The 14623-nt window shown below is 42.7% G+C and overlaps 1 protein-coding gene across 1 annotated transcript; it reads right to left on the reverse strand.

Moving 5' to 3' along the window:
• Window positions 1-14155: 14155 nt before the first annotated feature.
• Window positions 14156-14623, reverse strand: LOC110731495. Its single transcript, XM_021911345.1, has one exon. It carries the CDS (start codon window positions 14621-14623, stop codon window positions 14156-14158), a length of 468 nt encoding a protein of 155 aa, XP_021767037.1.

Raw genomic sequence — 14623 nt, forward strand, 5'->3', positions numbered from 1 at the left:
AGAAGCGCTTCCGGGAGGCAACCCGAATATTTTTGTAGTGGATTAACTTAAAAAAAAAAGAAAAGAAAAAAAAAGAAGAGAAAAGAAAGAAAAAAAAAAACAGCACAAAGTGCATGTCTTCCAACAACAACCAACAGGAACAAAGGTACCAAGGAGGTTCAAGCGTCGAAGAAGACCCGATCCTTGAGTTAGTCTTCTTTCTCCTTTTTTTTATGAGCTTTTATTGCTTAACATTGAGGACAATGTTTATGATAACTTGGGGGGAGTCATTTGCATGCCTTCTTGACATGTTGGTTTGTTTGGTTGCGTTTGTTTTGGTTGTTTCATTTCCCTAATATCCAAGGCCCTTAATCCAATTTAGATTCCTTGAAATCCAAACCTCTTGTCAACTGAATATTAGTGTTCCCTCTCTAGTTAGTAATGTGAATATTTTCGCTTTCTCTTCAAAAAAAAATGATGAAAAAATTGAAAAATGAAAAAAAAAAATTTGCCCAAGGTTGAGACTCAAATGACAATGCTTATATGTTTTTCTTGCTTGACTCTTGAGCGATGAGTACTAGTTCTCTTAGAAGGGTGTATGCAAGAGATGGGGTCATTTAGAGGTCTATTAATCTTGATTGCATTAGTGTATATGAAATGAAAGCCAATGAATGCTCAATTGCACACCCAGTATAGGATATTGTCTAATTCGCTCAAGTAGGATATGTTTGAATTGAATTGCGGTCCCTTGTGCCCTTAATGTGCCTCCTTTCCTCCCCGAAATGAAACTCTATTAGGGAATTGGTTATATTTGTATCATGTGTAATAAGTGGCATAATAAGTCACATGTTCTTAATAAAAGAAAGAGTCGCTCACAGTTAAAAGAGGCGAGAGCATTGAAAGTTGAAAAAAAAAAAGAAGAAAAGAAGAGCATAGAACAATGAATAAAAAGGGAGACTCTCGAAAATTATCAAAATTTTCTTCTTTAGAGGTCAACTAGTGGATGCCTCCCACACCTTGTTTACATCATTGTTTCTTATGAAATTCCCGAGTTAGAGTGTAGTTAAGAGGCCTTGGGTGTGCATTTTGGTAAGTGTACTAGCATTTTGAGATTTTATAACCGAAAAAGGGCTTGTTGAAACTTTGGAATATCTAGGTGTGCTCTAATGAACTAGTAAAAGGTCTAAAGAAGTATCCTAGTGCAATCTTGCTTAGTCCTTCTCTTTACCCCAAACTCATGTGCACATTTGTATGATTGGTAATTCTTGAAAGTCGCTCATTTGTCTTGCTTGCGATTTATATCTCGATGAGTTGACTTGGGTGGTAATAACATCGGAACTTGTGTAGTTTGATAGTTTTGTTGTGGTTTGTGTGAGTTGTGGGTTAAGCTCAATGGAAACCCTCACGAGATAAAAACTCGTCCTCTAAGGCGACTTAGAGGTTTAAATTGCTTCTCACTTGTGCTAAAAGTGATGATGGCTGTCACCATGCGGATTTGTGTATTTATGCTTCCTCATTGTTGCCTTTCCTTGGATTGATGTTAGCAAGTCGTTTTCCTCCTTTGATTCGACATGTTTGTTTTGCTCGAGGACGAGCAAAAGCTTAGCTTGGGGGGATTTGATAACTTGTTATTTGGCATGATTTTAGGGTACTTTTGAACCTTGTTTTCGTTATTAATCGACATCAAAGTTCATTTTTTATCCTATTTTTATGCAAATTTTGTACCATCCATGCTTCACCGGTTGTTTGTGTTTTTGATGTAATGTAGCTATTTTTAGCACTATGGACATGATCAAGCATGAGTGAGCAAGAATAAGGGCAAGCTTGGTTGATAGAGCCATGGAGGAAGAAGGAGGAATGCCTTAAAGGGAAATGAAAAGCTTTTGGAGAACCTTGAAAGGTCGTTTGCGTAAGCGTCAACTTCAACCAACCATAACTTTTGATCTTATCAACCTTTTGAAGCGATTCAAATTGGAGATTAAATTTCGTCTCAAGAGCTTTCCAACGACTGGTCACAAGTCCATTTCCGACAAGAAACATAGAAGTTACAGCTTCCCAAAGTTAAGCAGTCTAGGCAGGGCATCCTGCACGGCCGTGCAAGATGATAGCACGACCGTGCAAGTCTGCACGTCCGTGCCAAAAGCTGCACGTCCGTGCAGACCTTGGCAGAAGCTTCTGCCTCCATTTTGGCCCTCCTGCACGTCCGTGCCAAACTTGGCACGACCGTAATTATCCTTGCACGTCCGTGCCAAATATGGCACGTCCGTGCAGACCTGCAGTCGAACTCCTTCCTTGTTTTCTCCGTCCTTTTTATTTGGGGGTCATATAAATACCCCTTTAGAGCTCATTTGTACGGGGATGCAGTTTTTTTAGAGCTTTCCTCTTAGTTTGTAGTCTTAGAACATTAAATTCTCAAATCATTAGTTAGTTCTTAATTTTTAGCTTGGAAGCATTCAAATTCAATCATTGTAGAAGACAAAATCCACCATTGTTGCTCACTTTGAAGCTTCATAGTAACCATTTCTTACTCATCTTTTCTACTTCTCTTTACTTTGTTGTTGATTACTTGCTTAATTCTTGCATGCTTAGATTGTTAATTAGCTTAATCCTTAGTTTGAACTTGTTCATGAATTGCTTGAAACCTCTAATTGCTTTAACCTCCATGGATTGTGAGTAGTCTAAATTCTAGGGTTTGGGTAAAACCCTCAATGTAGTCACTAATTACTTGTTGCATGTGCTAATTTGGTTGTTGTGGGATGATGATTAGTTGAGCTTAAGTGGTTTAATTGCTTAGTTCTTGTATATGGCCATTTCTAGAACTATTTATCCAAGCTTTCTCAACGAAGGATCGAGAGATGAACTTGAGTTAGCTCCCTTATGCTTAATTGACCCGAAATGCCATGAGAATAGGGATTACCGGTCAAGGGAATGTTTATGTCATCGTGATTATGCTTTAACACTTGTTTTATGCTATGTAACCACGAGAGTAGGTTGTATTCACGATTCAAGTAATCCCTCTAGCTGGAGAGAGTAGTTGGGTGCTTTAGATGACTTCCTCTAATTTGTCCCATTAATTTACCTTGATTGTAGCATGCTAATTGTGATTTGTGATGAAGTTGAGTGGTATAACCCGAGCCCTAGATTCCTCTTAATATTGTTAATCTCCTCTTAGCTTTAGTTGAGTTGAATTAGAAGAAGTTACTTAAAACCAACCCAATTTAGAATTCATTTAGCTTATTTAAACGGTAGTACTCGGTGGTTGATTCAACGCCTCTCTTGGGTTCGACCCTTTATTACCCTTACTATTGTTAGTGAGACCAAGATAGGAATCATTATCTTTGGTAGGCTCGACGACGGCCTATCAGCGGCAGGGGCAAGAAAGATAGACGCCTGTTCTGATTCACAGTTGATAGTGAGTCAGTATAATGGTGAATACGAAGCAACCCATCCGGCCATGATCAAGTATTTACAGGCGGTACGACAAGCAGTCGGATCCCTTGAAGATTTTCATCTGACTCAAGTGCCGAGATCAGAAAACAACCAGGCGGATGCTCTTTCAAAATTAGCATCCTCGGCCTCCTGTGATACTCCTCGAACTGTTTTCTGGGAAGTAATGGAGAAAAGGAGCATCGAGGAAGACCCCATCGGAATTCTAGACAGAAGCTACACCTGGATGGATCCAATCAGGGCATATCTGACAGACGCTACCTTGCCGGATGATTATCACCAGGCGGCTGCGCTGAAAAAACGGGCATCCAGTTTTGAAATGATAAAGGGAGAACTTCACAAAAGAGGGTATCTTCAACCCTACTTGAAGTGTGTTACTCCAGAAAAGGGGCAAGAGATACTAGATGATCTTCACTCTGGTTACTACGCTTCCCATATAGGCGGCAGGTCGCTTGCCCAACGGACAAGGCGGCAGGGCTACTTTTGGCCTACTTTAGAATCAGATGCAATGGAGATGGTGAAGAAATGTGACAAGTGTCAAAAGTTTGGCAAGCTAATTCACCGTCCGGCTACTGATCTCACTACCATTCATAGCCCACTACCGTTTGCTAATGGGGAATGGATATTCTGGGTCCCTATACGCCTGCTACAGGCGGTAGGAAGTACATACTTGTCGCAGTCGACTACTTCACTAAATGGGTGGAGGCGGAGGTTGTAAAGGGAATCAAGACGAAGGATGTAATTTCATTCATCTGGAAAAATATCATCACTCGGTTCGTGGTTCCCATGTCTATGGTTTTTGATAATGGTCCCCAATTTGAGACGCCTGTTCTCAAAAACTGGTTGGGGGACCAAGGTATTTCACATTACTTTGCATCAGTCGGCCGACCCCAAGCAAACGGCCAGGTAGAAGCCTTCAATAAAATTATCTCAGACGGCCTCAAGAAAAAGATTGAACGAGCAGGCGGCCTATGGGCGGATGAACTACCACATGTTCTCTGGGCCATTAGGACGACTGAAAAAGGGGCGACTGGAGAGACTCCATTCCTCCTAACCTATGGTGCGGAAGCTGTTCTGCCAATTGAACACTACGAGCCGACTCTTCGAGTAATGTTATACGACGAAGAGGCAAACTGGGAATCCATGCGCCTGGCATTAGACTCACTCCCAGAAAGGAGGGGCAATGCTGTCTTGCGCCATGAAATTTACGGCCTGAGAATGACCAGATCATACAAAAAAAAATACACAGGCGTCCACTCAAAGTGGGGGACTTTGTACTAAGAAAAATGGAAGCAGTCGCTAGGGCTAATGAGTCTGGGAAATTAACTCCCAACTGGGAAGGACCCTACCGAATCTATGAAGAGGTCAGGGACGGTACCTACCGTCTGGAAACACCAAACGGCCAGTCGTTGCCTCGAACCTGGAATGTAGATAATTTAAAGAAGTATTATTTTTGAATGATGTAAATAGCCGAGAGCTACTTAATAAAAGTTTGTTGTTTCATTCAATTTTGTACTAAGAGGGGCATGCCTACTGACAAACAGTCGGCTACTCTCCTGTTTTATTTTTCAAGTCTTTCTTAACGAGGGGCATACTGCTTGTTCCACACAACCGGCTACTCTCCCATAACACAGTTCACCAAGAACTATCAAAGGCCCATGGCCGAAGTGATCAGACCAGGCGCCAGGCCAACTAATCCAAATATTAAACTAATTCGACCTGTCCCAACATTATAGCAGACGTCCGGCGGCATCCATCCGGATGAAATTCGTCGCAGAGAGCAGCTCCCTTTTGGGTGGAACATTGTTCTATAAAATCATTACACGGCACCTATACGACTGTCTAACTAAGACAACCACGTAGCCGTTTTTTAGACAAGGATACCTCTCACTTAACCGACTAATCAGGTCAAACAAGTGTTTGCAGTAACCATCTGAGTCAAATAACCGACTGAACTACTTGGGATGAGAACAGTCGGTACCTTATGAGTTAATAGCCAACAAACACTGGCGAATAAAGAGGAACAATCGGTACCCACCGCTTGAAACCTTTACTACTCAATCATTCGGTGACTAAATAATAACCATATTTACTTAGTCGCTCCTTTAAACTTGGTGTGAAAATAAAACCATGGCTGGTAGGAAACCACCTTCCTACTTGGTTAATTTTACAAGTGACAGGACCGCCTGCCTAAAGGGGATCCAGTCTTCAAAATGAGTCAGATACCGGTTGAATAAATGGCCGACTGATCGCCTAGCCTGGAAACAGACAACCAGTCGTCCAGGGGCATAGGCAGCGTGACTAACTCTTACCTGTTTACAACTATCGGCCATGCAAGATAGTCGGTATAGTATGCAACTAGATATCAAAGTTTCGATACTTAGCAAATAAAAGCACGAATTCGAAATTACTTAGCAAAATAGAGGGACCTAAAATAATGGTCGCCTAAGTTATATTAACAGCCGGCTTAAAAGACTGGCATAAATATTCATAACCCTGGCCCCTTGGCCGGGTAAAGATACAAAAAGAAGCCGGCCATTAAGACCGGCAAAATATTCAGAACCCCGGCCCCCTGGCCGGGTAAACAGAAACAAACGGCACGCAGGCCGTAGAAAGAAGACAAAAAGCTTAAGAAGGGGGCAGGTCTTCAACAATAGCGGTTGTCGCCTGTTCAGCATTCTTCTTGCTTGACTCGGCCTCAGCTGCATCCTTTTTCGACGCACCTACCCCAATCGACACTAGGGCCACTACCGGCTCCTCCACCTCCAATGCCTCGTCCTCAGCAGCCGCCAGGATCTCTTGATTATATCTCTCGGAACATTGGCGGTACGTTTTTTCCCATGACGAAAAGTCGGCATTGGGGAAGAGGCGGCCCCAGGTCAGGCGCCAGGCGCTCCTTAACGCTCTCCAAGGATTTCTCCAAGGTGTCGTATGAGCTCATTTTTTGGCGAAGAGGCCTCAGCTCGGTCTTGAGGTTGGTGATGGTCGTCTCCAGCTCATTGTTCCTCTTCTGGGCCGCCTCCAACTGAGTCCGGATAGCAGAAGTATCCTGCGCCTGATAATAAAGAATATCAGTTGTCAAAATCTCATTTTGGGCAATTTGAAACATTGCCTTATCACAGTCAGAGGCGGCCATAGCTTTAGCAGCCTTTACCTCTTTGTTCTTCCTATCAAGCGGCTTGCGAAGGCCGTTCACTCGGAGTAGGGCCTAAGTAAAAGGGAACAGGCGTCAGGTTTCAAACAAAAAACAGGCGTCCTGGAATTTAAATGACAAAAATATGCTAAGTATACCTCAGCAAGGACCCCTGCGATACCGTCTAGGTCAAGGGTGTCGACACCCCTGACCGCCTCTCTCACAGCCGGAGGGACGGCTTTGATCATAGACTTGGCCACCTCGACCAGGTCCGGTTCCTGAGGGCCGGTTGCATCAAGCATAAACAAAAATGTTAGAAACAGTAAAAAGGAAGCAAGCCCAAATGCATAAGGGTAGTTCCATACTTCTAGGCGGCCTGTTTAGAGTTTGAGAAGGAGTGGATGGCTGTTTCTCAGCCACCGCATGTTTCCTGGCAGTGCCAGGAGAGCTCGCAACAGTCGTCCTCCGGGTCTTGGAGTCCGGCTGTTGGGAAGAAGAAGTTCTTGGAGTGCCCGTCTAAAAAAAAAAAAAAAACGGCCAGTATCTGCGTAAACCCAACTTCAAAAAGGAGAAAGAATGAAAGGCTTGGAACTTACCAAGGGCGCCTCCTTGTTGGGGGAGTCAGCAGAAGATTGTTGCATGATAGAGGCTCGCAACATAGCCGTCGCTATCTTGGAAGCGGTGATTTTGCTCATGGCGTCCGCTGCAAGGACAAAATACCAAAGTTAATAAAAATTTAAACAGTAAAGCATGGAAAAAGAGAGTATTCGACAGGCCGGCTACCTCTTGAACACCGACTGCTGAGGCCGCAGGCGGCCAAAAAGTACTCTTCATAGAGCCATTTAAAGCTCGGGACGCAGTGCAGGGGTACTTGCTCTCACACCCCTATAGTAGAGTCGACCCTCGACTCTACTTTGAAGAGTCCTTTGTCCAGGATCTCTTTCTTAGCCTTTGGAGGAACAGGCGGCATGCTGCGGCCGCCTGCAAGAAGAGGCGGATCCCTGTTCCACCTGTTGAAGCGCTTGTTCAGCTCTGTGTCTGAACTTTCAATGATAAGAAAGGTGCTTCGCCAATCCTTCCACTTATTTTCTTTACCTCTTGTCATGAGGTAGCCTCTGTGGCTTGTCAATTGATACCAGCCGGTACCGCCTGCCTTAGGGGTCCGGCTGAGGTAGTTCATGTGGGTGAAAGCCTCGAAGTTTGGCTCCACCCCATGCAGTTCGCACCCGGCCACATAGCCGAGAACGTTGAACTAGGAGTTTGGGGCTAACTGCCATAACCCCAACTCATACCCATCCAAGATCCGCTGAACAGTCGGATGTAGTGGGAAGCGCAGCCCAGCCCTGATGGCCGCCTCGTAGCAGCCAAAGCAGGCGCTATCATAACTAGTACCAGCCGGCCAGACGACTGTGTCTTCTGGATCCGGCACAAAAACTAAAAAGTCGGGGCCCATTGTGTGGTTCGCAATAAAGCTCCCCACTCTCTCTTGCATGGCCTTGATCCGGCCCTGTGGGACAGTGAAGTAGTAAGGGGTATTTTGCTCTCGGTAAGAGGCGGATGGCTCCGCCCAATTGTCCCCCTTCTCAACTGCGTGAGAAAGCCTCGCCTTTTGTAGGCGGTTGTTTTTCTCTTCTGTGTCCAGAGAAGCATGACCAGAAGAACTAGACTCGGACTCGTCCTCTGACGAGTCCGAAGAGGACGACTCCTCCCCTCTCCTAGAGGGGCCCGCCTCCTCTCCTTCAATAGGAGTAGTAGAGAATGTAGACATGTCAACTGTAAAATGGGAAGGGGCCACTTTGACCCCTCCCTCAGAACTGTCGGCGGTCAAGCCGCCTTGGTTCACTTCAGCATCTGGCGCCTGGTCAGATGTCTCACTAATCGGCACCCAGTGGGAGGAGCCGTCTGAGTTCGAGATCCTAGCAGTTCTTTTTGTTCTGGCCATCATGTTCTGCATAGACACAGAGACAGTCGGACTTTGTATAAAGGGCAAAGATTGGTCCGGAAAAGGACAGGCGGCACTCCTAGTCCTAGATTCAGCCGTCCCCGGTGACCGGCTGATCACTAACCTAGGTCGTGTCGTGTGCTTCCGTGGTGCCATTTCAAAAAGGAAAAAATAAAGAAAAATAAAGAATGAGAGAACCGACGGTTACCTGAACGAGTGAAGTTGACGAAGTTCTGAAAATTCTGAGTAGCCGGCTTGTCAGAGCAGGCGGTAGGCAGAAAGAGTCCGGAATGTCAGAGCAAGTTCAGGGGTCCGAATGTTTTCTTCAAAAGTTCTCAAGTGTGAAAATGACTGAAGTCAACACACCCTTATATAGGTAAAATGAGAAGGCGAAGGGTCACTCCCAAATTCAAAATTTGGGCGGGAAAATCTCTCGGCCTTTCACCGAGTGACACCTGTAGCAGGCCGTCGCCTGTTACGGTGCGACACCTGTCACAGGTAACACGTGACCAGTCACGTGCCACCTGTGAGGGGCAAATGATTAGGGGATTTTTGTCCACCAATCAGCATTTGACACGTGGACCAGTCAGGTTCCGCCACGTGTCCTTCACGTAGGCCAATAGGAGTCTGCCACGTGTCAACCAGAGATACGTCCTCCATGGACCAATTGCGACGCGACACGTGTCCATCCATGCCAAATGGATAAATCAGCCAACAAGGCCCAATCTTTGGGGGAGGCCCAGTCAGCCCTAGGTTTACTCAAAACCTAGAGAGTGGCACGCTTCCCAATGTTATAAATACCTTCATTAATCCTCATTAAGGGAGATTACACACATTAAACACTCTCACCTAGAGAGACCAAATTACATTTATTTCCGCATTAATTACTCCTTAATCAAGTACTAACTTGACCGTTGGAGGCGGATCTCCAATCATCCGGAGCATCCGTTTGTTTTGCAGGTACAGGCGTCCGGTTCCAGTCTCAGAATTGTAACTCTCCCGTAGGACATCAAAAAACCCCGAAACAGATAATGAGAATGTTGAAACTCCTCAATTGATGAGTAGTACTAGAGAAAGGAAAATTAGGAATCCTCTAGATGACTTCATAATTTATTTGGTTGAAGGATCTAGAGATACCCTAAGTTCTACTTCTGCATATTGTTTCAATGTGGATAGTGACCCAAAGACTTATAGTGAAGCAATATCTTCCCAAGATAGTGCATTTTGGAAAGAGGCTATAAATGATGAGATGGATTCCATCATGGGAAATAACACTTGGGTCTTAGAGGATTTACCTTCCGGTTGCAAACCTCTTGGTTGCAAATGGATTTTCACTAGGAAAAGGAGACCGGATGGCTCCATAGTGAAATTTAAAGCCAGATTGGTTATCCAAGGCTTTAGGCAAAAGCATGGTGTTGATTATTTTGACACCTATGCACCGGTTGCAAGAATCACCTCAATAAGGTTATTAATTGCAATGGCTTCGGTATACAATCTAGTAATCCATCAAATGGATGTGAAAACGGCATTCCTTTATGGAGATCTAGAGGAAGAAGTGTACATGAAACAACCCGAAGGGTTTGTTTTGGAAGGACAAGAAGATAAGGTGTGTAAATTGGTTAAGTCCTTGTATGGACTTAAACAAGCACCAAAACAGTGGCATCGAAAATTTGATGACACAATTTTGTCTTTTGGATTCAAGGTGAATCAAGCTGATAAGTGTATATATAGCAAATTTGATGACAAAGGTCATGGTGTTATCATTTGTCTATATGTTGATGATATGCTTATCTTTGGTACAAGTCTACAACAAGTAGAATTGACCAAGTAATTCTTATCCTCATCTTTTCAGATGAAGGATTTGGGGGAGGCGGATGTCATTTTAGGCATCAAGATAATTCGGGACAATGGAAGACTTATTCTAAGTCAATCTCACTATGTTGAGAAAATGAACAAACGGTTTAATATGTTTGATAAGTGTCCCGTAAACACCCCCATGGAACCAAATGTCAAATTGGTTAAGAATTCGGGGAAAACAATTTCCCAATTGGAATACTCAAGGATAATTGGATCTTTGATGTATGCCATGACTAGTACAAGACCGGATATTGCATTGGCTGTGGGAAAACTAAGTAGATTTACTAGTAACCCGGGTGCACAGCATTGGTTTGCAATAAGGAGGGTCTTGAGGTACCTTAAGGGTACGTTAGACTATGGTCTATCTTATAGTGGATTTCCTTCGGGTTTAGAAGGATATTCGGATGCAAGTTGGATCACTTACAAAGAAGATGATTCTTCTGTAAGTGGTTGGGTATTTATGTTTGGAGGAGGTGCCATCTCTTGGTCTTCTAAGAAACAGACTTGCATTGCCGACTCCACTATGGCAGCAGAGTTTATAGCTCTTGCATCAGCTAGTAAGGAAGCTGAGTGGTTGAGGAATCTCATGATAGAGTTGCCTTTATTGTCAAAGCCAATGCCACCGGTGGCAATCCATTGTGATTCCAATTCGGCGTTGATAAAGGCTTATAGTCAAGTGTACAATGGTAAGTCTCGGCATATTTCACTAAGGCATAGCCTAGTGAAAGAGCTTATCAATGATGGGGTCATAAGTCTTGACTATGTTCCAACAAAGATGAATTTGGCGGATTGCTTTACAAAGACAATGCCAAGACATTCCATCATATTTGCTATGAATGGAATGGGTTTATGTCTAAAAACACAAACTTGTGAAACCCAATCTAACGCTTGAAAAAACATCAAGTCTTAGATTCAATGTGGTTGAATCGCATTTTTGATGTTTGTTAGTAATGTTTAATGACCCATATTGCTATGGTACTTGTGATGTATGAGGTAGCGTCAATTTAAAGTTCTCAAAGGTTTAGAGTTGAGAAGCTCTAAATGTAAGTGTCTTGTCACAAGGGCACAATTACGTATATGAGAACCTACATATATAAGTTCGAAGTTTAGCCGCTTCAAGAAGTCTAAAAGGACACATAGACTTCGATGAACTTATGAAAGATACGGACACATGGTTGTTTAAAGGTGTCAAGTGATGATTAATTCGATTTGTCTTATGTGTACTTCACCTTCGAATGATTGGATATATCCACATGATTCAATCTATATGGAAATCATGGGATATGATCATCGTTAAGTGTGTTGTACTAGGTGTCAATTCAATCCGAAGGGACATTGACATTGATGCATGAGATGTGGTTTAATTGTAAGAAGTGGAGAATGTTTTAAGTAACACTCTAAATGGGGGAGGATTGTTGGAAGATTTAGAGTATTGATGGTTGCGCGCTCACGAACCATGAGGAGCGCCCGCGCTGGGTAAGCGCGGCCGCGCCTAAACCGCGAACCTCACTGGAATCTGAAGGTTTGGAAGGAGAAAGTTGGCGCGCCCGCGCGTCATTTGGCGCGCCCGCGCGTCACAAGTGGCGCGCCCGCGTTTGGGTCGCGCCTAAACCGCGCCCCCTTCTGCCTCCCTTGGTGAATTTGGAAGTACAGGAGAGGAGCGCCCGCTCCTAATATAGGAGCACCCGCTCCTCCTGGTTGGCGCGCCCGCGCTGCTGGTCGCGCTAAAACCGCGACCTCTTCTGCCTTCCTGTAAATTTCACATGTTTTGGGAGGAGCGCCCGCTCCACATGTAGGCGCGCCCGCGCCTCCTGGTGGAGCGCCCGCGCCTGTCAGTTTTTCGCGAAATTCTGACGGTTAAGTCTTTAATAAAAGGCTTGTTTTTTGGAGATTCCGAGAGATAAGAAAAAATCTCTGATCTTCTCTCCAAAAGTATTCTCTACATTTTCTATCAAAAACTTTGCAAACTTTTGTTAAAAAAACTCTTGCAACCATTCCAAATTGTGTGAATTTATCATCTTTACTTCGATTGTAGTACTAAGAACGAAGTGGCTGTCAATTGTATCTCAAAGGAGATTTCCGGTTTAAACCCAAGTACCGTGTGGGGGAAATAAACTTCTTTAGGAAAGTATTCATACGCCTTTGATAGTTATCAAGGTCATAGTCTCAAGGGGCATTGCAATTCTCGTGTTCATGTGTGCTATGATTGGCTTGGAGTAGAGGCAAGTTACATATTCTTCACATTAGTGTTTTGTTTAGAAATTTCTGTAATTTCTTAAACTTATTAATACTTGATTGTAACACCTTAGTTGTGTTTGTTGTAATTACTTTACTTTGTTATTGTAATTACATTATTTAGGTTTTGTCCCACACAAGTTTTAAGTGCATTTCTAGTTAGAATTCACTGAAAACCTAACATAATAGACACGACAAACAGAGCTAGAACAGGGCCTTACACTATTCAACAAAAAAAAAAAAAAAAAAAAAAAAAAAAAACCTTTACAAACTCATGGACACGACACTAGACGACTAATATTATTGGAACGTATAAGTAGATAAATAACACTGATTGTACGATATGGACATAGAATTACAACTATAACTGCTAACATTAGACACGGATTTCTTTCTTAGGTAGCTTGGAGAGTCAGACATAAGGCGGTTAACGAACTTCCACTTTTTGCCAATCTGGGACCTGCAATCACATGCAAAATTAGCAAGGGAAACTAGGGGGTTGGGGCGCTAGAAGTTGTAGACACCTAATTGTGTCTCCCCGACCCAAACTCAGTGATGAATGACCTTTTATCGCCAATTAGTCACATTGCGCATCGAAATTAAGAATTGTTTAACTCCTAGGTCGTCTTTATTTTAATTCACCTAATCCAATCTATTCATATCCCAAACATCCATTCAAATCCTTTTTCTAACTCAAAATCCGCAAACCAAAACCCAATTTTCTCTTTTCGTGACCGCGGTCCAAAACCAAGCAAATCTGATTTTTGTGGTTCATAACTTTGATTCAAATCCGATTTGATTGAAGAACCCTTGAAATAAGCTTTACAATGACATATCATAAGCAAAATTCCGACTTAAAACGAAAAAAATATGAACAAAATACTAAAACTTGGCCCAAAACCGACACCCTTACACTTAAACGGAGGGAGTAGCAGTTGAATAGTTGTTATATATAAAAATCAATATTTTTTTTTTTAAACCATAGATTAAATTTCAACCGCTACTTTAACAGGTACCTCTAACTTCTAAAGCTAATATTTACTCCCATAGTATTTAAATAAGCGTTACACTTTGACTTTTTTCACTATTTACATAATGACTTTGACTTGATTATTTTACTAACATATATAAAAGGAAAAATTTACAAAAATAATCCCACCTTTTGCAAGTTTTCTTAAAATAGTCTCATCTATCAAAAATCTCGAAATAATCCCACCTTTAACGGTCATATTCTCAAAATGTTAAACCACTAAAAACTATTCAAAAACTAGGGCCGAACATATCTATAGGTCTTGAGTCACCCATTGTAGGTGCTCTAATGTGGTGTACATTCTTTAAAATTAAATAATCATAATAGTCACATGCAATACATTTGACCAATTACAAACTTACAACATAGCAATAAAATTAAAAGAGTCCAAATTTACTGCACAATTATAAGTCTTCTTCATTCCAAATCAAGCAAAAATTGAAATTCTACCTTCCCACTACAGTAAAATTAAGTCCTATTAACTCCTAAAAATAAAAAAAAAAAAAAAAAAACAAAAAAAAAAAACATCAAATTAATTCAGAAAAGGTCTTCTGGTATCATCAGGAATGTGTTGATGATCATCGATATCAATATCATCGCCACAATCAGAAATCACAGATCCAACAAGCCCTAATTGATCTTCCAAATACCTCTGCAACAACATCCACCCTAATTCTCTCTCCTCATCATCATCATCGTCACCTTCGATAACCTCCACTCTCTCTCCTCCTCTTCCTTCCTCACACCGCCGTAATCCGCCGCCATATCTCCGGCGCCGGCGGCGATGACGGCGGCAGAGACAGAAGTACAGTTGACAGAGACAAATGACGGGAAACGATAGACAGAGAAGAGGAAGTAGAAGTGGAGAACAAATGGTAAGGAAGATGAATCGGCGACGACAGTTGAGAAAAAGCCATGAAAATGGGGATAATATCGAAGATGAAGACGATTGTTGTTGTTGTTGTGGTTGGAAGATTACCGGAAGAGTTTTCAGTGTCAT

Source organism: Chenopodium quinoa, unplaced genomic scaffold (assembly GCF_001683475.1).
Source record: "Chenopodium quinoa cultivar QQ74 unplaced genomic scaffold, ASM168347v1, whole genome shotgun sequence".
In the NCBI taxonomy this organism is placed as follows: Eukaryota; Viridiplantae; Streptophyta; class Magnoliopsida; order Caryophyllales; family Amaranthaceae; genus Chenopodium; species Chenopodium quinoa.